A 24,435-nucleotide genomic window follows, 5' to 3' on the forward strand; every position below is an offset into this window, starting at 1 on the left:
CCTGGGGTCCAACCCCTTGCTCCTCTCCGTTTTCTGCTCCGCCCCCCTTCCAGTTCCTGAGAGAAGCTTCCCGAAAAGGGGCATTCCTCCGTTCCCAGCGCCTCATTCCACGAACCGACCAATGGCGAACGATCTGCCTCGCCCTCTCCCACACCAAGTGCTGAGAAAACAGGTGGGAATATTAGGTGGGAAAAATCCGCGCGCCCTCAAGTTCCTTCCTTTTGCTCGTGTTTATTGATTGAATGCGGAGAGATGGTTGTAATGTGTCCGTGGAGAAGAAGGGAATGGATAGCTGGCGTAGCGGCGAAGGTGGTTGTGGCGTGGTTGGTGTTGTGGTTAAGGGGAGCGATGTTGGTTGTTGTAATGGTGGTGGAGATGTGGTTGGTTCAAAATAATGATAGAAAAAGCAAAACCTACCTCAAAGGATCACAGCCCTGTGATACGAATAATCCCATTAAACAACGGTGGGGAAATCTAACTGAACACAGACTTATCGATCTAACTGAACTATGGGCTTTTATGGTGTTCTGTGAATTTCCACAGCCATAACAAAATATATATATATATATATATATATATATATATATATATATATATATATATATATATATATATATATATATATATATATATATATATATATATATATATATATATATATATATATACAGGGGGCTGCAAAAGTAGGTATACAGTAATGAAAAACAAAACGTACGCACAAAATGTATTTGATTGATTATCCAAGCATATCAATAATAACATATCAATAATAAACCTCTTAATCATGTATTAATTACATGTATTAAATGAATCCTAGCACCACTATTATAATACTGGTATCCTTACTGTATACCTACTTTTGCAGCCCCCTGTATATATGTATAGATATATATGGTCTTTAAGTTTTTTTTTTTATTTTGAGTACAAAGTTGATGTGAGTGAGCTTTCCATTTTGAGATGCTTTCCCATTTGTTTATTTGTTTTTTTTCTCTCTTATGGTCCACGCAGCAAGGCTCTTTGTTCAGAAGTCCATTGCTCATGTCTCAAAGACTGCCTCAGGCTAATGTCATTGCGAAGACTCAGTGTGTCTGCCCTGAAAGGTGGCAATCAACCCCCCCCCCCTCATTTCATTGTTTCAAAAAACGGAGTATTTTTGGTATCACGGTCAAGGTTCGTGGAAGAGCATCAGCCATGTGGTTTGGCAGCCAAATCGTTTTCTATCAACAAAAGTGTTTTCTATGAATATATTGGTGCATATGCACTCAATGGATCAGAATGCAACAGAACAAAAGGAACAGTAGTGAGTGAGGGGAAATACCAACAGTAGAGTTGGACAAAATAGAGGCAGACTTGGACAAATGAGGAATGTAGGTGAGGATGCATGGAGTAGACAAGATTGAGACCAGCAAACTCTCAGGAAGGAGAAACTGATGGAAATTTGGAAAACTCGAAATCTGAAAGAGGTGGGTTTGGGGTTTATGAGGGGGTGGGGTGTTGATGGGGGTGGAAAACATCATGCTTTTGGATTGGGGATGATCTGAGAAAGTGATGAACAGCTATCTTAAAAACCTGGAGGGAAGAATGAGATTGAAGAGAATGTGGAAGTTGTTTCCACAGGGAGGGAAAGAGAAGGAGAGGAACGAATGAGTGGAGGAGAGCAATAATCCTGGATTTAGGTAGTTTCACCAGAAGGGGTTGATGGTGGATCGCGTGCGCCCTGCAGAAACCGGGCGGAGGGGACAAAGCACGGAAAGAGCAGACTGTGCAAGACCAGAAAGGAGGCGGTAGAAGACCGAGACAGACCTGTCTGCGATGGGAAAGTGATAGGCCCATAGAATCAGCTTCAGCACAGGAGATTCCAGTGATGTTGAAGGTACAACTCCTCTTATTGCCTCGTTGTCATGAAAGCCCAAAATATGCTTCCAACCCATCCCACCCCCGATGCTGAACGTTTCGCTGTGAATTAATTTCTCAGTTCGTGGATGCGTCCCTGGAGTGTTCATTTGCAAAAATAAATATTTCACTCTAAAAATTAGAAGAATTCTTTTTGTCTTCTCAGGAATTATGTTTTGGTTAAGTTTGTGTGTGTTGTGTTGCATTGTGTCACACACCGCGCTGGGCCCCACCCGACTCAAACCTGGTGGTGCTGGAGTTTGCTCTCCATGATGTGGCTTGAGCGTGGAGGTTAAATTTAAACTGGAGCGTACCAAATGACATTTCGGGGGATGTTGTAATTCTCAGTTTGCTTGCACACAGCTTCTGCATGCCTTCTGGTAATTTGCACACAGATGAGCGATCAATCGCACAGCCACCAGAATCGAAGTTGTCAAAAGTAATTTTTATTCAATGAAACAGTTGTTTTGGCACATCAAATCACAAATTTTGCAGAAACTGGCAACACCTGTTCCCGACAGGAGTTCCCTACAGGAGGGGAGACTTTGAGTTGGAGTAGGCCATCCCAACTTCGAACGCTTCTGTGCACATCCCGAGTACAACCACTCGATTTCAATTCATTTCGTCCAACAAACAAACAAACGGACATGTATGTTTCAACACATCCCCCTCGCATCCACGATGACTAGTTTTCATTCTCTGACAATATAGAGACATGACGTATTTTGGCATGATTTGTACAACTTGCGGGAGTTTGATTGTTTGTTTGTTTTTTGGTTTTGTTTTGCGATAACATACAGTTTTCAAGTTGTCCTGTCTCGCGGTGCAGGAGTGCATTATCAGGTATGATAATTTGCCCACATGATAATTCCTCACTTTAACATAAAACTAAAAACCGAAGTTGGAGGTGACAATCCAAACCTGGTAGAACGTTTCCATGCACACTCAGAGTATAACCGGCACTTTTCAACTTATTTCTTCAAGTGGTTTAGGAGCGCAGGTGTGTCAATACACATACACACACACACACACACACACACACACACACACACGAACCTTATTATATATTGTACATGATATTATGAAGAAGCAGCAGCCATCCTGTTAAGAAGATAAATCACGCTTGTAAACTGTAAAGATCTCGGTGTAGTCTAACTTACCCCATCCTCATCGACAGACTCATTCGAGAGGTACTCGGACGTACAGAAGGAGAATATGGTTAAAGATGTTGAGGTGGGGGATAAAATAAATAATGGTGTGGTTCAGGCCTGGTCGAGCCAAGCAAGGTATCTTTGCCAAGATTCCATAAGATGAACAGGCAACAGTTTCCCCACTTCATTCAAATGTGCTGCGGGGCGGGCTTCCAGCCGATCTCTATGAATTCGGTGTTTTCGTCCCCAGGATCACGGGGTCGGTTCCTCCTTCCAATGGTGGTATATAAAGAAACGGTCAGGAGTTTTGTGGAGAGGCTGTGAGAAACTTCACATGCTCTTCACCCTGGAAAGGTCCTCTTCCTAAACTGCTGTTTCTTCCTCAAAACTCAATTCAAAACCATCCCTTCTGTGATGTCATCAGAGGCGCTCAGTGGTCGGCTGCCTCAAGCACACCGTTGATTGATAGTCCTGATTCAATAGTTATACGTTTGTTGAGTTTTACAGCTCTTCACTCACGTGGGGGTAGGGGAGGTTGTAGGGGCTGGACAAGATGAATACAGAAGCAAGCTCTCAGGAAGGAAAGAAACTGGAAATTTGGAGGGAGGAACGTCAGCTGCGTGTGGGGGATTTAACAGGGGTAGAAAAGATCATGTTTTGGGATGGGGGATGATTTGAGATGGTGGTGAACAGCTATCTTGAAGACTTCGAAGGATGAATAAGATTGAAGAGAATGTGGAAGTTGGTTCTACAGGTGGGGAAAACACGAGGAACGCGTGAATGCAAGTGAGCAGTGATGATGCATTTGGATGAGGGTTTATATCTGGGCTGACATTCAAACACAGGTCAGACAGCTCAGAGGTGAGTGTGTGTACCTCCAGGTCATCATGTTAGGGTTTGATATTAAAAGATTTGGTTGGTGCCCCCTCCTTCCTAAACGTCTATTATTGAAGGTTGAGACTCGTTGAAGAGCTGAATGACGGTGAGGTGAGACGAAAAAATAGATCCAATGGAGAGTTGTTACCTGCACAGTCCATGAGCATTAGCTGCGGCTGTATGGACATGTGGCTCGTTTTCCTGATGCTGATCCTGCTCACCAGATTCTCTCAGCGAGGGAGTCTCGTGAGTGGTGGAATCCAGTGGGCTGACCACGTGCCTCCTGGTTGCAGCAGGTTGATCGGCATCTCAAGGAGATGTGGATGGGTCAGGCATCTGCCTGGGGAATGGTCAGACGGAGGCCCCTGGAGTACTGGCAGACAGTGGACGCAGCGACACTGCTCCAGGCCTTGCTCCTATACCTGACCCTGACCTGGAGGAGGAATGTGTTCTACTGAGTGAAGTTCCAGTTATTCATTCTACATAAACACTAGAGTGGCACATACAACATTGTTTTTGGTAGTAGGACCAGTTTTATCTCAAAAAACCAGACTGCTCAACAGTCGATTTGACGTTTAAGAGACTGTCAGGAATCGGATGTTCTTCCAGTGTCCGACTTATAAAATTGTTGCAATGATGGAACTATTATGGGAGTGGGGGGGGGGGGGGGGATGGAAGAAATAAGGAAACGAAGGCGTTTCAGTCCGACAAAGTGCAGGCGCACCGCTTGCAATTTCAACACCATAAAGCAACATAGTCGGATCAAATTTCAATCATGGAAAGGACGAAACAAAGAATTGAGAATGTAATAACAACAACAGCACCACCATGCAAGGCCAACCACTGGAACAGCAGTCATGTTTTGACCAGAATAAATATATTTTATGTCACACCCGATTGTTTCGGAATCCACGTTGATCATCAAATTCCGTTTTCCTGGTATCAGACCAACGCTTCAAAATGGAATCCATCGAATCCTCAAAATGATTCAAGGCCATGTCAATGCCACCAAACCATAAAGCTACAGGTTGGGAGGGGGTGGGGAGGGGTTGCAACCCCTTATAACACTTGCGGGATAGCGAGCTGGATGGCATGGATGGAGTCGATTAGAACCGGAATCTTATAGCTTGTAACTGTGACATCACCAAACCGTTGCACAGGTGAGGATCCAAACCGAAAGTCAACGCCGAATGCAGTTTTGCACACAATACTGAAAGGTCAAAGCAACAATCTGATCAAATTCAACACAAACATCTGATCACTTAATGTGCCTCTTCTTGAAGGTCAAATTGTCCACGATTACAATTACATTATCCAATATACAGTGCAGTACAACACAAATGTCCACAACACTGGAATGCACACACGCACCGACCGTGTGAGATAAAATTTTGTGACATTTTTTTTGAGATAAAACTGGTCCTACTACCAAAAACAATGTTGTATGTGCCACTCCAGTGTTTATGGAGAATGAATAACTGGAACTTCATTCAGTAGAACACATTCCTCCTCCAGGTCAGGGTCAGGTATGGGAGCAAGGGCTGGAGCAGCGTGTCGCTGCGTCCACTGTTCGCCTGTACTTCAGGGGCCTCCGTCTGGCCATTCCACAGGCAGATGCCTGGCCCATCCACTTCTCCTTGACATGCCGATCAACTTGCTGCAACCAGGAGGCACATGGTCGGCCCACTGGCTTTCACCACTCACAAGACTCCCTCGCCGAGAGAATCTGGTGAGCAGGATCAGCATCAGGAAAACGAGCCACATGTCCATACAGCCGTAGCTAACGCTGGACTGCGCAGGTAACAAATCTCATTTGAGTCTCCCTCAGCAACCGCTCGTTGGACACAAAGTCGGACCAGCAATAGCCAAGGATTCTCCGAAGAGACCTGGTACCAAAGGAATTAAGTCTCCGTCTCAGATCCGTGGTCAGAGTCCAAGTGTCACATCTGTAGAGCAAGACTGGAAGCACCAAGGACCTGAAGACTCAGACTTTCATCCTCCAGCACAGGTACCGACAGTACCACACACCATGATCCAGTGAATCCCTGACTCCTGAGGCCTGACCCAGATGTCTGTTGACCTCTGGCTCACAGCCAGCAAAGACATAAATATCACTGCCAAGGTGAGTCTCTCCGTGACCTCAACATCCTCACCACAAACGGGTACAGACAAGACTGCAGCATCCAAGATATTGAAATCCGGGATCTGAGTTTTAACCAAGGAAACCCGTTATCCCAGAAACTCCAACTCCTCATGCAGCACCTGGAGGTCCCCCATAAGGATATGAATTATTCCAGGCAAAGACTTTGCCCCGCACTGAGAACAACGTCGCCCCTCGGTGGTTGTTGCAGTCCTGGCGATCACCCTTCCCTTTCCAGAGAGGGACAACAAGGCCCCTTTTCCAGTCAGTTGGGATGATGCCTGTGTTTCAGCACAGAACTCTTTGCTAATGACTCCACCCTCTGATGTACTGTCTGTCATTCCTCAGATCGGCAAGCAGCAGCTTCCTCACTCTGCAGATCTGGATAAAATCAGAAGCTGGTCCAACACTTGGAACATGTCTTTCAATCCTGACAAATCTCACACTCGTGATATCTCAGAAAAGACCGTCTGGACCTCCCCCCCCACCTTGCTTCCCTCCCCTCACCTCGCTCCCCCCACCCCCCCCCCCAAATCTACTTTCTCAACAATCCTATTAAAGAAGTCCTTTCATTCAAGTTTGTGGGTCTCACTATCTGCCATGATCTTTCCAGGAAAGCCACATTTCAAAGCTGGCCTCTAAAGCCAGTCACCGACTGGGCATCCTTTGTCGTGCAAAGTCCTCCTTCAAAACAGCTGTTCACCACCATCTCTTATCTTCCCCCATCCAAAACCTTGGTCTTTTCTACCCCTGTTAATCCACCCTAAACCCACCTCCTTCAAATTACCTGCTTTCCTTCCTGAAAGTCCCTGTAGTGTCCATCTTGTTTACTCTGTGTTCCCCACCCCATCCCTCTCCCTCCCACAGATCTAATGTCTCTGTTCTCCACTGTTTTGTGTTTCCCTCTCCCACCTCTCTTGTCTCCTGCTCCTCTTGTACGTTCTCTTTGTTGGCTCTTATAGAGCCTCGACATTATATTTTTTTTTTTTAGGGAAAAAAGGAATTCCATATCATGACACAAGTACAGCATTTTTACTTGCTTTGAAGTTCAGCATGGATACCACAGATCTCAGGAGCTTTAGCTCCCTTCAACTGGTACACCAAGTGACAGTCTTGGAGGAACGAAATGCATGAATTCCTCGATGCAGGACAAGAATGACTTGACCACGGGTGATGCTCTACCCCTTCACAGATTCCTCGCACATACCCCAAGACTGATCAAGGAGGATAATGTGCAGTTTTATGCTTCAGCTCCCTTAACAGCCTCACCATGTGACCATTCAACCTGGTCACAGTGTCCCAAGGACATCCAGTGTCCCTTGGGAGACAAATGTTTTCTTTGCCTGACGGTGAGTTCAAAGACATCCACGGGAAACGAGGATGGTCGTCTTGAAGGCACTCCACAACACTTCAGGATTTCCAGAAACACACGGATCTCCCAAATCTCCATTCAGCCCGTTCACAAACCCCTCAGCTACCCTCACATTCTTAAGCTTGCCAATTTCCAGCCTCGCCTGGGATGGTACCATTCTCCTGGATTTGAGCTGCAATTTCAGAGTTGCTTCAACAAGCCTGTGGTCCATATTGAGGAACTGAGCACTCCGGTAGACGCTGCAGTTCTGTAGCATCCTCCAGCGACCATCAATGAGCATGTGGTTAATCTCCTTTGTCACGTTACCAGCATTGGAATACCAAGTCCAGCGATGAGGCTGTGGGTGCTGAAGTGATGAACCAGCCACCTTAAATCCACGACTTGTAAATTCAATTAATTTAGTGCTATTGTGGTTCACAGTTCCAGACCCATGAGGACCAGCAAATGTCTCATAACCATCCTTATCAATGCGTTGAAATCCTCAAGACAAGACGAGTATCTCGCCTTGGGCACTGATAAACCACAGAGACGAGCGTAACATAAAATCTCATTCACAGTGAGATCACTCATCTCAGTCGGAGAAAAATCAGACGAGGGAAATGACACCCAGAGTGACAAATCCTCAGTCTCGGAATACGCTTGTTGACCGGTGTTACTTCCATTATCATGAGAGTCAGCTTCTTGGACACAGCTACAGCAACTCCTTGGGTATGGTAACCATCGGAGCGACCAGACCTGTTGTAGGTGTAATCAACTATGCAGACTCCGAGCCTCAGTGCTGCGATACCAATATTTAAACGATGGGGCTCAGATGTTTTCAGAGACAGGTGATCATCCTCTCTGAGAGTGAGGAAATTCCAGGCACCCACCGGAAGGCACCACCTCAGGTTAACCCGAGGAGAACTGGTGGACGACACCTCAGCACCAGCCCGACACACATCACCACAACCCGACCCAGGAAGGTTACCCCGTATTTTTCCTCCCATCATCAAATAATGGGGTCCCGAAGGCTTTGCCCCAATCCCGTCATCCGTGCAGGGCAGCTGCACAGGAGGTACTCCCACGGATTGGATTTTCAGTTTTATCGTGTTTTTTTGTGTTTTGCGGAATGGAGTATTTTACAGTGGCTCAAGTGCAAAATTCTGCCACCAACCTCCTCGAAAAAGGTAACCAAAATACAGGAGGACGTTCGCAGACACTGTTGGCCATTAAATGTGGTTGGCCTTTGGTTAAGAAGGAGCTCCTCTGCCCTTTGCCAGGTTTTGATTTCAATCTTGCTGGACGTTCATATCCATTCACCCTCTTCACCAGGAAACCTGGTGGGGGAGACTGTTTATTCACTGACAACCCAACTAATGCAACAGGTTCGTACAGGTTTACATGGTCCGTGAAGCAAGCCACAGATCTGATCTGATCTGTCCTGACCTTACAATAGTCTCACATTCATATGGTAGGGACAAACCATGGAACGAACCATGCGTTGGGACAAACCACGGAAAGAGCAGAGAGTGCAAGACCAGAAAGCAGACTCTGAGACAAAACCACCACCGACCTGATTGTGATGGGGAAGTGATTGGCCCGTTGACTCGGCTTTATCATGGGAGATTCCAATAATCTTGAAGGCCTTGGTTTCCACAGCGTCGAGTTGAACAAGATGTGAGGCATGGGAGCCAGCCCAGAGGGGAGAGCTGTGCTCTATCAAGCTGTGCATTCAGGCTTTGTCAGTGGATAAGAGTCGATGTGCGCCAAGGATGGACGTCTCAAGACGGAGGATTCCCAGTCAGCAGCTGGCTTTGGAGGCGTCTTTGAACTGCTTGCCCAGGAAAGATCATGGCTGATTTGGTCATGGCTGACCCAGGAGTTTGAATGACTGAACTTCCTCAAGAGGATTGTTCAAAAAAAAAGTAGATTGGGGGGAACACGAAGGGTTAATGCCCGAAACTTCAGCTTCTCCTTGTTTCCTATGGCGGTTGGCATAACACAATCGATCCATCGGTCGACCACTCCAGCTTTCGGCAGATTGTTGAAGAAACGCTGTAAAACTCGATAAACAATAAACTGCGCTGGTCTCGTTCATCAACTATTCCCGTCATTCTGCAGCCGTGATCTTTTTTAATTTATTTTATTGTATTTTTTTTTTTGGTACTTCAACTTGCACTCAAACTCGATGCAACTCTTCAAAGGTTTTGGCCAGAGTTCCACAGGTGTGCGTGCGTGCGTGCGTGCGTGTAATGGAGGTGACTGTCCAAGGAGAGAAATGCACGTTTTTGGTCAGGATCTGGATATGAGAACTTTTTCAATGATTCTTCACGATTGAACTATCGGGCCAAAAACGACATGTAGCACGATATCTCAAGTTATGGACGGATTCAGACGAAAGTTGGTGGACAGGTTGGGTGTGTGACAAGAACGAATAGATTGAAATTTGGTGCAAATCTGAATCTGGATCCAGATATGCGGATTATTTTTAAAAGCAATTTATAGAGATTCTTCACCTTTGAGTCGTTGAGTTGAAACACTGAAGTCTTGCCCAAGATATCCTTTAATGTTTTTATTTCTTTATTTCGTTTCACATTCCTCGTTAAGTCCTGTCATGTCGGTGTTGGCTTTGTGACGCATGGAATTGTGTCCTTGTTTGAAAGGAAAGGGTTTGTGCTGGTCTCGGCCGATCCTGTATTCTAAGCTGCATGTGTCCCGTGTCCTTTGCAGACTTGACGGCGTGCACGAATGAGGTGAATGTGAGCATCCCACAACTTGCTGACACGCTATTCGAGCGTGCCGTGAACAACAGTTGGGTGGTGGTTTTCAAGGCACTCATCACGTCCCACCACATCATGTGCTACGGGAACGAGGTGAGGACGGACCTCCTCTGTTCTCGGCTTGAGAAGCCGATGTTTTTCTGCACCACGAATTCCCCAATTCTGGAATTCAACGTCGTGCTCCAGCGAAGATTCGAGCCTTTTATAAATGCGGATCGGTCATGTGGTGCTCGTATCGTGAGCTGTGGGTTTTTTGCACTTCTGGATGATTTGTGGATGCTTGGAACACACCTTTACCTCCTGTCCTGTGTCAGTTTAAGGTGCTTGAGTACCGTGACACCCTACAGATGGACAACCTATGCTGTAGCTGCTTTTACAGAGCAAATTTTAAAAGCTTGACTGTCAGCATTGAAAAAGTTGAGAGCACAGACAAGCAACCATTGCACAGGCTTGATGAGCCTCATTGGCTCCGATGTTGAAGTTACTTGGAATGTTGGATCAACTTTTGTCTCTCAGCTCCAACAGAGTGCAGTCAGTCGGTGCAGCCTAACTTATCGATGTGTTGAATTTGTGATGACGAACGTTAATTTAATCACACTGAGATATCGACACTTCTAACATGGTTCTCTGTCTCTCTGTCTCTGTCTCTCTCTATCTGTCTTCGACGTCGGCTGGCTCACCCTTTGGGGTCCAGCGTTTCTTTCAGTACTTGGCTTCCAGGAACACCCTCTTCAATCTCACCAACTATGTGGACAAGAGCGGAGTGCAAGGTGAGGAAGGTCGTTTGCCACGCGACCACCGCCGCTCTCCTGTCCCTCCCTCGCTCTATTCTCCGGGAAGGAATGCCCCCGTCGAGATTGCTAGTGGTTGTGTTCAGGCACGGCGTTTCACCGCCGTCGTGGAATGTGTGAGGCGCAGTTGCATGCGTTGGTGTGAAGTTTTGATTTGTCATTATTTCCGAGACGTGTCCCTACACCTTTGCCTTCTCGCCACCTATTGGCTGTGCAAAGTGTTTCCCCTCTGGGTTTATTCTCCTCAACATGACCGGCGGGTCATGGAGGAGGTTGTACATACCATGTACCTTTCGTGCAGGACAAGGACGTTGGGATACTTTTACACAAAGTTCAAGGCACGAGTAGTCCATGGATAAATCGTCACAATGTGTGTGGGATTTGAACCCGAGATCGCACCGGCATCGTGAGCTTACGTGTTCGGTTGGGAATGCTGAAAGGCCCAATCCGATTTGAGGCAATTGGGAAGGGAAGAAAACGACCAACGGCTGTTCACATATTTTTAATAAAACCTCGTTAATGTTTTAACTTGTTATCCTTGTCGCAAGATAAGTGATCGAAAGCATCATTTCTGACTCGAGTGCAATACAACAGCAAGCTCGAGTTGCAAGCAGGGGTTGCTGCATTTTGGAGCACCCACTTTGTGTGGCAAAGGGGTGGAAGAGCGCAACGAATGTGGTCGTCCCATCTGTACTGGTGTAGCTGTAAAAATGTACCGAGGCCTCTTCCTCGGCAGTGGCTCTTTGTGCCGATACCACGGCCACGTAAACATTTACCGTCGGAGTATTGATTAACTGCGCTCTGAGTTTGAAGTGAATTTGAATTCATGGCACATACGTCCTACATGTCGTGTGTATGGTGTTTTGATCCGATGATGAAAATCCTGTTCTGTTTTATTTAGTTTTTGGATGACCAGTGGTCAGACTCCTTGTCATGTGCTGAGACTGCGTTTCCTCTTTGACCTCAAGGGTCGGTTGCATTCTTTCCAGGTTATGACATGTCTACGTTTATCCGGCGCTACAGCAAATACCTCAACGAGAAGGCCTACTCTTACCGTGTCATGGCATTCGACTTTACACGAATAAAGCGGGGGTGAGTTGTATACTTCCTTTACATTCTCCCCATATCCCCCCCTCCCCCACCACGCCTTCTCTTACAGAATTATGGTGTTGGTCCCCCTTCCAGTGGACCAACAAGCACTGCGGTTGCACATGGGTTTTGTGGTGGGTCCACGCATTAGGAAGGATACCCTGAGCTCTGTTTATGAGAATGTGCATAGGTCACATGTGCCAGACTGTAGGTGGTTGATTTTTATTTATTTATTTTTATCTTCTTGTTCCTTTTGCCTTTCAAATTGGCATATGTATGTAAAAGGTGCATAAAGAGCATCGAACCACCCTCGGTGGTGTCGTGGTTAGTGCGTTTGCATCGAGTCTGGGAGGTAGGTGGTTCGAACCTGATCCTGGCCGAGTTGTACGGGAGACTTTTAAAATGGTACGTTCTGCTTCGTTGCTCGACTCTCAGCCGTTAGAAAGGGAGAGAGCATGGACAAACGCCGTCATGCAGGCTCGATGGGCCTGTTTAGCCTTCACCTGTTTGGAAGTTCCTTGTTGAGGGAACTCGTACTTCTTCCACCCAAGCACATGCACATACAATGTTTAGAAACAGAGAAACTCCTGTTCATCCCAGGTTGTTCTGTTTGCAACTTCCTCATTGTAAAGTCTTGAAACGGCGTGGAGTGAAACCATCTTCCTGGTCCGTGTGCCTTAACCGTGAGAATTATCATGAAACGAGAGCTTTGAAAGACGCCCTTCCTTTGTAAAGATGGCTTAAGGACAATTTACTGAAAACCTCTCATCAGCATTGGTTGTGAAGGTTAGATATCTGTGTCCATATGGGTTACATGATGATTCTTTATGCAAGTCAGGATAAGGAAGTGCATGGCACTCCTTTTGGCTGCTGCGGCATCAGCATGAGATTCCCTTTCTTACAAGGGCTCGTTTTTAACAAAATCAACAGGAAGTTCCACCCAGTGAGCCCACCTGATGTGGAACTGATGCTGCAATGGGGAACGAGGAACCAAATGCAGCCCGTTTCCCCCCCCCCCACCCACCTCCCCACCCCCACCCCTCTCCAACGCACGCATACATTTTAGCAGTGTCCTCAACTTTTTGTTTGTTGTCCTCCAAGCTGGCTTCCTGCGTCCGGTCGTGTGCCCATATTTTCTTGTTTTCGCATTTCCGGCGATTCATTGGCCTGTTCTTTGGTTCGAGTCAGGGCAGAGCTATCGTGCCGCATTCTGGAAAAACTGCTTTCCCATAAGCGTTTGCTTTTTCTCCAAGGTCTGATGCTGTCTCTAAGCCTTCTGCAAAAGGGTCTTCTCCTTGCATTATATCCAGCAGATTCAAGTCGGTTGAAATTGTATTGATTGATCCCCAATGGTGTTGCGTCATGAATTTTTAGACTCATTTGGTTGTCCTCCCTCCTTTGCGTTTCTTCTCCGATAAGTGTTTGTCCGATTTCCACAGTGTCGGGATTCGTCATCTTGTGGCCGTCAGCATAGCCCGTTCGGTCCTATTTGAACACTCGATCTTGACCTTGCGCACACCTTTGGCGAGGTAATGTCGAAACGCACATAGCTTTGAATGGGGACGTAGAGCCGGCTGTCTTGAGGATTTGCCTCTCCTCTTGGGTGTTTGAACCCGAACCCGAACACCGTCCCCTCCCCCGATTTATAATTTGGTGCATTCGAGCACGTGTTCATGTCGCAAATATTACAAGCGATTTGTTAACTGCCGCACAGCTCCCTTTACCAACCACGTGAGTGGATCGATCCCCCGTGAGCCTTGAGTGAAATGGAAGAGCCATGTGCATCTGCGATTGTAAGGCCTCGGCGTTCGCCCGTTGTTCGCAGGGCTGAAGGAGTTTTGCGAATGATGAACACCGAGAAGTTGTTGAAAACGCTGGTGGTGGTTCAAAGCCAGCTGGACACCCTTTTGGATTTTGAGGTCTTTTTTTTTCACTTTTTGAAAACCTTTCATCGATATGTTTTTGAACGCTGGACCTTTAACACAATGCATTTTCCATGGTCATGTTTAATGAAGGCCATGATGTTGTTATGTAATCCGCTTTTACACTCTTCCCGCCCAGGTCACCCCAAACGATCTCACGAATGGCGTCATCAACTCGGCTTTCATGCTGCTCTTCAAAGACCTCATCCGCCTTTTTGCTTGTTACAACGACGGTATAATTAACCTGCTCGGTGAGTCCTACACGTGTGCCCGAGAGAGAGTGTCACGCTTCTTACACGTGTGACCTGGTTCCCTTCCAGACATGCGGTGCCACGTCTTTTGCGTACGTCTGATCTCGTGTCACGAATCTTAACGCCTGTCTAATAATTCCCGTTTGCTGCCACACAAGCTTTCCGGCTCCGGCCCGAGGCTCCATTGTTTTTTTTGGTCCTAACTGAGCGTCGTATGAAATAGGAAGTTTTATCAAACTGTTCGCGCTGCCTGTTTTACCGACTGACGGCCACACCATTTCCTTCGCAAAGAGAAATACTTTGAGATGAACAAGAAGCAGTGCAAGGAGGCGCTGGACCTTTACAAGAAGTTCCTCACAAGGATGAATCGCGTCTCGGATTTTCTCAAAGTGGCTGAGGTGAGTGTGCATTTGTGGTCCTTGCTTTGTGTTTCACGGCCGACAAGATCGCACACCTGTTTAGTGTGTCCGTGTCTCTCCATAGTGCGTTGGAATCGACAAGGGAGACATACCAGACCTCACTCAGGTTCGTTGTCAGCGTGCGTCCGCTGGTGTAGAATTTGCCGAGCAAATGCTCATCCCGCACCGTCGTCTATCCTGTACTGTTTTATCCAGGCTCCAAGCAGCCTTCTGGATGCACTGGAGCAGCATTTAGCTTCTCTGGAAGGGAAGAAGACCAAAGATGCACCAATGAGTGCCAGCAGGTAACCGGCCGTACTGGCTTTGTCTGCATAACCTTCCCCGTCGTCGGTTTCGCGATCCATTCCGAGACGTCGGACTTAGCGTCCTCATCCATCTTGCTCCCCAGCCGTAGCACGAGTCTGTCCACGGCCGTGTCCGCGCTTTCCAGCACAGGTGTGTCTCTGACCCGTGTAGACGAGCGCGAGAAGCGGGCGGCTCTCGATGAGGAGCAAGCTCGTCTCGAGGCGTTGAAGGTTTTTGACACCAATTACACGTTGAACCACGCTCACGGTTTTTGTGTTTACTTGTTTTGTCCCATTTTCCACCTTGATTTTCTGAAGGGTGACAAAACTGATTTAATTAATTCGTAATTTTGGTTGGTTTTACTTGTTACTTTTTGCAAGTGATTGTTTTCAAAATCTGGCTTTTCAGTCTCTGGTTAGAGTTGATGGCAGCGTGTTAGACTGTTGGTTGCTTGCGTGATGATGCACAGAATGATGGACGAGGACTGGTAATCGTGTGACGAACGGTCGGGTGTGCTGTTGTACATATTTGTGGACGATCTCGGTGTGAAAGTGCTCGGCCCGTTTCCTGAGCACACTCGGTATATTCTTTCAATTGAGATCCAGGATCGACTGGTTTACCGTGTCTACCGACACGCAGTTGCGTATGTACTCACTCGGTCCAGTCAGGTTTTTCACTTGTAAACGGGCCTGCTAGAAATGAAAAAGAGCATTTTCACCCAACGGTATTCTCATCCTCCCCAGGAGCAGCGGCTACGAGAGCTCGGTAAACAGGGCTCACCTGAGTCCAGTGGCACCTCCCCCAACTCGACGCCAGCACGCAGTATCACGTCCGCTATCGACCTGCTCGCGGCACCAAGCCCTGCAGGACCCACAAGGTGTGTGCTCGGTTATATAGCTTAAGGCATTGCTCACAACCCACTGAAAAGTAATCCATGAAACTTTTTAGTGTTGCGTTAATACTCTGGTTGAAGGGTCTCGGTGCATAGACCTGCATACTTTGACTTTCACCGACATCACGATTGCTTTCAAAGTTACGTTTTTGCAAGAATGCTGCATCGTTGTCCGAATTGGGCATGCACCAGTCTACAAATGATCATGGACAGGTTTACTTTGGCAGAAATTGTTTTATTCATGTGTGTGACCACCATCTACCAAAATACAAGCAGTTCACGTCCTGTCATCAAACATTTCGGCTCTCGCTTCGGGATGTTTCACCGTTCTATGAGCAGAGCCATTTTCGGTTGATCGAGATAATGTGGGTGCACTTGGCGACCACAGACGCGTCTTCCTATGCAGCACTGAGTATGTTCAGTGAGATCCAAATTCGGAGATCATGCAGGCCAATCCATGTGAGTGATGTTACGGTCCTGAAGACGAAGAAATTTCTCAAAAATTAATCATTTTGGAGTTCAAAATTTTGGATAACATATAAAATATTTTTTTTTTTGTGAGCTTTACATTATTGATTAGCAAATATAAAACAAAACTAAAGATTAGAGGGCATACTTCCGCCATGCTGAACAGTTTACATTTTGTATGCCCCTGATAGGCCGGATCTGCATCCGGATCTAAACAAAATCGAATGTGCCTGCTATCGTCACCGACCCAACTCGTCCAACTTAGTTTCGTCCGAATCTGTCCACAACGTTTTGAGATATTGTGCTCTCTTTCGTTTTTAGCCCAATCTCTCAATGGTGAAGAATCACCAAAAATTCTAATATCTGGATACACATCTTCTCCAAAATTCAGTCAATTCGTCCTGTCACACACCCAACCTGTCCACCGACTTCGTTCAAATCTGTCCGCAACTTTGAGACGTCGTGCTCACAAGCACACAGACAAACGGGGCTGAAAACGTAACCTCTGTTCACCTTAGGTGGCGGAGGTAAAAATACGAATCCTATGGCAGCGCTCGACGATAACGGGTGTCTGCGTGCCCGGGGCACCGAATTTTCGCGTCGGCCACAAATTTTATTTGTGGTCGGGTCGTCACCATGATCACGGAGCAACGAGGTTTTTGAAATCCATTTCTTGCGATGAAATGTTGCCAAATGAGGAGGTACTACAAATAATTCTCAAATGCACTGCACTTGCATGTCGGCTGGGGAGGGGGAGGGGTTGTGAAAATGAAGTGTACCTGCAGATTTTTAGTGGGCCATTAGTCTTGTTCAATTATTAAATTCGATTTAATGGTAATAACAAAAAAAATGACCGTTTTTACAGCCATTTTTCCCTTCTGTGCAGGGGTTGGGCTTTTTCTTGAGGCAATGTTTTTATGGCCGGATGCCCTTCCTGACGCCAACCCTGGTCGCCTCTTACGACACACAGGGATATGGTACACCTATTCTAACCGGGGCATACACCGGGACCAGTACACTGGTACTCATTTCAACGACCTCTGAAGGATGACAGGCTGAGTCAACCCCCTGGTGTTAATTCAGCAGCAAACGGGGCTTGAACTCAGGACCCTGGGATCCCAAGCCACCACCCTAACCACTAAGCCAACACCAGGCTTAATGGTAATAACAGTTGAATGACATTTTCTGAAGGTAAACTCACAAGGAGATATTATCAATAATGTAATGGTACGAATGAATACACATGACAACGCCCTTAAGAGAAAAGCGTGCCAAGCTAGATCGATGGAGATAAATCGGAGGAACGAGTCGCAAAAGACCCTCAAATCGGCTTCGCGCCTGTGAAAAGGCAAAATGGGGAGACTGTGGCAGAAAGTTGAGAGAAGAGTGTTCCTGATGCAGCAGGTGTAGGACAAGTTGGGGGTTGGGGGGGGGGGTGGTTGACACCCGAGTGTGCTTTGGCTGAAGGTTATTACGTGTGAGTGAAGACATACATTTCATGACCCCGTGCGCGCGAAGCGAAAAGTGGGGTTAAGCATTGGCTTCATGTCCGTTTGTGTTATCAGTTTATGATCGAGGAACAATTTGCTTGAATTGAATGTCAGGGTTTGATCCCGAATCGGAACATAAATTGGAATGACGAGTTTTTACGTACTTTGTCTTTGAATTTGGCACGACCGCACACAGCACAGGGAGGAGTGAGATAATACTTTTACTCTGCCTGCGTGGCAATGAAACAAAAATCTTTCCAAACAGGAAACCTGCTGTTTTTAAGCACATCATAAATAAAAGTTCACATACGACATGCAGGTGGAATTCAAGTGATGTGTTGGACAAGGCGTCATCATAGACACTGCAGGAAATGGCGGTAAAACCTGGAATTAATTAATTTATACCTCTTTAAGTATTTAAGATGGCATTTGAGAATCCTTACGAAGTACTTCAATATCACTAAAGTTCCGGATATTTAAAGAAATTTTTTTTATTTTATTCAATCGTTAAAAGCATTGTTTAATTATAATTGAAGTAAAACTGCACGCGGTATCGTGCTCGATGAAATCTCTAGTTTATTAATGCTTTGCAGGTTTCACTCTTACAAATGCCAAGATCGCAGTTCCCACATGTTTTTGGAAGAAAGATTGCTAAGTTTGAACTTACCAGTACTTTTTTTCAAGCAACCAGTACTTTAAAATCATCCATTTTTGGCAAACACCACCATTGCATATTTGCTATCGTTGCCGTCGTCGATGATGAGAATACAAGGCTTATGTTGATTCCAGTATCAGTGTGAGGATGTGTATTTCTAACATGGTGATGAAGTTCAATACAAATAAATATCTTTGTGTTCTTTAACAAATGAACAGTTGGTTGGTGTTTTGGACTTCTCAATGATCAGTGTACGCATAAATATCCCCAAAAAAAACTATTTATTTATTTATTTTTCCCAGCTTAAATATTGTAAAAACTAATTAATTTTTTTTTACTTTTTGTTTTATTTTATTGTTTTTTGTTTGGTTTAGTTTTGTTTTTTTTCAGTCACATACAAAAAAAAATCAGTTTTACAAAAAATGGGTGCCGACCAGAGCATCCTAAAAGGAGTTGATGTGGTGCCTTGCGTATGGTAAAGGTTTGCTTTCTATAAGCAGGCTTTAGGTATAAACGTCCAGTGTGCGAGAAATTTGTAACCAAATTCCCATCGTGACATCGATCCAACCATTCTGTTACCTCGTTTCACTTCCTTTTAACTTTTCTTACCATTCGTTAAGGGATCCGTCGCTAATGTTTCATCTTCATGTGCCCCTTGCCCTTGCCGTCTGTCTCCTGTCCCCTGGCTCAGCGAACCTCAGGTTGGAAGTGACCTGTTCGGTTTGCAACCCAACTTTGTTCCTACCATCACGCCGGCACCGCTACCCAACCCATGGTCAGGTAAAGCCACGTTCTCATCTGCACGGACTCATTTCACGGGTACCATTTCCATTTATCCTCGTTGGACTCTTGGGACAAAATGGATCACCATTTTAGATCGTTGCTTTTTTAACAGCAAAACACTTGTTTTGTTTTATTTTCTGCTTCCCCGTTTCCTCGGTAATCCACATACAATTTGATTCCTCTTTTCATGCTGTCCTATTTCTCCTGCTTTCCTTCCTTCCCACCTTGCACTGTGATCTACTGGCCTCTGTCCCTTCTGCCGTCCTTTTCAAAGATGTTTTTCCTTCACCATTTTGCGACGGCAACACCGACCAGCTGCCATTTGCTTCGTCCATTAGGCCTTCGTCGTCCGATGGTGGGTGCCCTATAGCATCCACCAGCATTGCTCGATGCCGTGCGGCCTTGCGAACGGCACGTGGCGCTTTCACTCATTGCAAGATCCAAATGGAAGGAAGCTCGCTTAAATATATGGCGGTAGAAACATGGGTTTCGTGAAACTTTGTTTATCCTCGTTCTTTCTTGTGCTTCTTTTACGTGTTGCCTTCGCCTGCTGCTCATGCACTCTGGTTTTCACACCGACCTCCTGAACCCCCCAATCCCCTCATTTTTCTTTCTTTTAGTACTGACCAGCTCTTTTCCTCACCCTTTTTCTCCCTATCCTTTCTCAACATGTAGTCACTTTCCCCACTCCGCCAGACAGCGATTCCACCGCACAGCTTCTCGAGAGCTATCCAGCCCGTGTGGCTCGGCCCATCTACTCGGTCTCTCTCCCGCCTGCCGGCGCTTCTTTTAACCCTTTCCTTGGTAAACAGATGTCACCGACTGCTTCCCCCCTCTCTCTGATGCATGTCCATCGACCGATGTTGGTTCACATTTGTTCAGCACGGAGACCGTGTGTAAAATGTCATTCCATGCACAAGTTTGTGTGTTCCATGATAGTGAGGAAAGCTTCATCCGTGCTTGTTCGTCTCGTCTTTCCGTAGGCTTTGGCAGTGCCTTCGTCGCTATGCCCACCGGGCCGGGTACAGGACCCGTACTGCAGCCAGACTTCGATTCGGTGTTTGGAAACAAGGCAGCTCACTCGGACAAAGTCAACTCCGCGGGTAAGGCCTGCCGTTTCTCGACATGAAGTGTTTAACGCACGCATGTGAAAGAGGACAAGGACCAGAAGGTAAAGTGTTTGTAATTGATATTTTGGACATTAAATGAGGTTGGTTGTCATTTAAAATGAGGATTGTTTTTGGACGTAAGCTAAATGTTCGTTCCTGATACTTTCCTTGCGGCTTGTGTTGTTTGTGGGGAGTTTGTTGTTATCTGGTACATTGTTTTGTTTAGATCTCTCCTTCCTTCACTATTTGGCTGCAGATCGTTTTAATCTCTCACATATCTCTTCCCATTTCCTTATGTTCACCGCTCACTTCTGCGTTTCTCCCCCTTCCGCCCCACCGCTCCTTCCTCTCCCCTTGCCATCACCATCACCACCTGGCTCGTCTTCACGAATATGGCGGACAAACCACTCTGCCTCTGTGGCTGGTAAGTGTTGCACTTTGACATAAGTGATGCACCAAGCTTGCAAGGCATGGCCTCACGCATCTGCTCCACCGCAGATCGTTTATCATTGCACTCCTGAATAGAAATCAGGATGTTGTCTCACATTTGAGTTCAACGTAAGAAAATAGATGCTTAAAGGTGACTCTTTTTTTTATGTTGAAATTTGGTGTGATGTCGGACAACATTGAGCCAAAGTATCAGTTGTGTGCAAAATGTCTAAAAGGCCGACTCTGTAAGGGATCGGCAATTAGGCTCGCAATAGCATGGATGAGCCGTTGCCTTGTTTGCGAACGAGGTATTAACCGGATTAACCAGAAACCATTGTTCCTCGTTGGCGTGCATGAGCTGCGTGATGCCACGACGGCGTTTGCTCGGTCATGTTCGCATCGAGTCGATTTGACAATAAGAACGATGCCGAAGGCAGGGAGCAGTAATTCAATTTCTTGCAATGCTCGATGTGTTTCACCTGTTAAAACACAATTTTATCCTCTGTGCTCGATGATGTGATTTTTTTTTTTTATCAACGGTTACTTAACGAGGGAAGTTGTGGTAGCCCAGGAGCTGAATGGTTTGACCCATCACGAATTGCAAGAAATAAAAACATTTTTAAACTTGTATTGTTTGGGCAGCATCCCAAAAAACGTATTGAAAGTCAACCGAAATATAATTAGTGGAACTTTTTTTTTTCTTTTTTTTAACTGCTATTTGCATGTAAAAGGTAACCGGGTGTAGTGGCGTGCGCCTGTAATCCGGCTACTCGGAGGCTTGGGTTGGAGGATCGCTTGAGGACGGGAGCTCTGCGCTGGGCCACGCTATGAGAGGGTGTAGGGCATCACGGAATCATGGGGAAACCCAATCCTTATCCCTGTGTCGTAAGAGGTGACCAGGGTTGCGTCAGGAACGGCATCCGGCGTAAAACCTATGCCAAATCGGTATGCGGATCATAACGGATGATCCGCTGTGGCTACCCCTAACGGGAGCAGTCGAAAGACGAACGACATTTGCATGTAAAAGGTGAAAAATGAGTTTGTTTGTTTTTTCTTCTAACCAAACGATGGCATTATGTGCACCAAATGAAAAAAAGTTCTTGACCCCAACTATCCAAAATATCACTTTTAATCAACTAAATGTTGAACTGACACTTATCAGTTTATCACATTTTTTTTTACATTATAAATATTTAAATTAGCAATTCATGAGAAGCATTTGATTTTGTTTGGTGTTGGCTTAATGGTCGGGATGGCGGGCCATGCCATGAGAACTAAGTCCATGAGTTCAGGACGTTTGTTCAACTCAACATTTACAACTTTTATCCTGCCATGTTGTTAATCTGTTGATGGAGGTAATATAGAAACGCTAAATATGTCAAATCGTTCGTGTTACTCATCCGGCACTATCTGTCAAGGCAAACAATATAAAGCGACCGGTGTCAAATGCTACCATGGGCACCTGGACATGCGACCAATATTAACTGATCTGTTGAATGCGGTGCAAAACATCCAAAGAAACTACTGTAACTGAGTATTGTGATCCGTCCTGTCCCCCATAATACCCGTCGTCGATGGGTATCTGCGGGTATATGTAATTCTGAAATTCTCTTGACTTGGACCGACATCGTGATGATGACGTCATCACGACAGCATCATGCCTGCCAACCCCGAAGGGCATCCAGCAGTTTATGTGAGGCAAGTCAAAAGTTGTCACAAAGCGGATGAAAAGCGAAGCTACCGACCTGGTTTCGCCCTTCTTAAGGCAACATATCACTGATCCATCCACCTGGTGACTTTTGAAGCCATTTTGGCTTGTATGCTGGCACTTGATGCCAAATTCAAGCTGGCCTCAACAGTCAGTCAGTGGGGCATCAAGTGCCAGCATAAATAAATATATATACATGGGACATATTCACAAAAGCTGGTCAGGTAACGGTAAAGATTGTCTGAGAGTTTTTATCAAGCATATATTGCCCAGTCAGTGCAGAGGCCTGATTGTGATCCTGCGTTGCTGACATCATTTGAACATTTTTCTCGGCCTGATGGGTTCAAGCACTATTTTGAGAATATCAAAGAAAGTTGATTTTTGTGTTTGTTCTTTACTGTTACCTGACCCGCTTTTGTGAAAATGTCCCATATATATATATATATATATATATATATATATATATATATATATATATATATATATATATATATATATATATATATATATATATATATATATATATATATATATATATATATTTCTTCTTCTTCTTCTTTCGGCTACTCCCGTTAGGGGTCGCCACAGCGGATCATCCTTATGATCCGCATAGTGATTTGGCACATGTTTTACGCCGGATGCCATTCCTGACACAACCCTGGTCGCCTCTTACGACACAGGGATATGGTACACCTATTTTAACCGGGGTATACACCGGCCCAGTACACTGGAACTCATTTCGCCGACCTTGGAAGCATGACAGGCTGAGTCAACACCCTGGTGTATTAATTCAGTGGCCCAGCGGGGCTTGAACTCAGGACCTTTTGGATCCCAAGCCGCTGCCCTAACCACTGCGCCAACACCAGGATATATATATATATATATATATATATATATATATATATATATATATATATATATATATATATATATATATATATATATATATATATATATATATATATATATATATATATATATATATTATATACACACACACACACACACACACATACACAGTCGACTAGGCGTAAGTCATCACCATCGGGACCGAGAAAAAGTGACGACTTAGAAATGTGACGACTTGCGCGTATGCGAACATTCATGATGACTGTGGTGAAGGATGAAGTCGCGCGTGGCCTGGACACGTGTGAGAGCCGGCTATTGTACCAAAAGGAAAACACAATCCTCGGGGCATAGGTGGGGGTGAGTTGGTGAGTTGGAAAGTGATCAAGCAAAGATGGAATTCATGAATCAGTTTATCAAAAGTAAAGATAATGAACAACTCTGTAAGACAACTCGTATACCATCGGTGATGGTATGGTGACAAATTACATGACACACAGTCATCGTGGTGATGATTACCACTCAATGCCTATGTGTAAGTGAGTGCGGTAATGTATAAAACCATGATCGGACTTCAACACTTCTTCGCGAAGTAATCCGTTATGTTTGAATGCCTCAAACCCTTGGGCATCTGGTGCATGAGAAAGGATTCAAACCGGTTATTGTATTCCATGATGTTGGCTGGGCAATCCTCCACCGAAAGACAGTATCGGCCGAATATTTGGCCGAATCAGCCGAAAATGAATATTTGGCTGAGCCGACATTTGCCGAAACCAGATGATGAGCACGTCATCGACATCTTCAAAGGATACACATTTCACACATTTCACGCATTTCACACTTCCCACCGGCCTCACGATCTTCTCCACTTGTCCAAATATCTTGCCCTTATTCTTCAAGATATCGTTCAATGTCTGTTGTTTGATGTCCAACTTCTCAGCTATGTCTGTTTTCTTCATCAGTGGATTTGCCTCACAAAACTGGATAATGTCGTATTTTTCTTGGTAGGTTTTAGTTGTAAGCTTACGCTTAGTCGCCATTGTCCTGCCTGCAGTGCGATCAACGTGTGTACGCAGTTATAAATAGCCTATCACTGGCGGTGTAAAC

General features: G+C 45.5%; 1 protein-coding gene across 7 annotated transcripts in view; it reads left to right on the forward strand.

Moving 5' to 3' along the window:
- LOC147011467 (phosphatidylinositol-binding clathrin assembly protein-like) overlaps positions 1-24,435 on the forward strand; it is a 94,809-nt gene that overhangs the window by 26,322 nt on the left and 44,052 nt on the right. For 5 of the 7 annotated variants that reach the window (XM_085857559.1, XM_085857564.1, XM_085857561.1 and 2 more), the window contains exons 2-15: positions 10,142-10,284; positions 10,886-10,961; positions 11,951-12,074; positions 13,897-13,990; positions 14,133-14,244; positions 14,536-14,642; positions 14,728-14,769; positions 14,859-14,947; positions 15,052-15,178; positions 15,692-15,825; positions 19,145-19,233; positions 19,511-19,591; positions 19,912-20,040; positions 20,220-20,339. In XM_085857559.1, the coding sequence (XP_085713685.1) occupies positions 10,142-10,284; positions 10,886-10,961; positions 11,951-12,074; positions 13,897-13,990; positions 14,133-14,244; positions 14,536-14,642; positions 14,728-14,769; positions 14,859-14,947; positions 15,052-15,178; positions 15,692-15,825; positions 19,145-19,233; positions 19,511-19,591; positions 19,912-20,040; positions 20,220-20,339 (1,467 nt within the window). Of the gene's footprint in view, positions 1-10,141; positions 10,285-10,885; positions 10,962-11,950; positions 12,075-13,896; positions 13,991-14,132; positions 14,245-14,535; positions 14,643-14,727; positions 14,770-14,858; positions 14,948-15,051; positions 15,179-15,691; positions 15,826-19,144; positions 19,234-19,510; positions 19,592-19,911; positions 20,041-20,219; positions 20,340-20,774; positions 20,885-24,435 lie in introns of those variants that run through there. The other 2 variants (XM_085857565.1, XM_085857558.1) reach the window with 2 other exon arrangements.

Source organism: Eptatretus burgeri, chromosome 15 (assembly GCF_056783735.1).
Source record: "Eptatretus burgeri isolate ZD-2024b chromosome 15, Ebu_testis_v1, whole genome shotgun sequence".
In the NCBI taxonomy this organism is placed as follows: domain Eukaryota; kingdom Metazoa; phylum Chordata; class Myxini; order Myxiniformes; family Myxinidae; genus Eptatretus; species Eptatretus burgeri.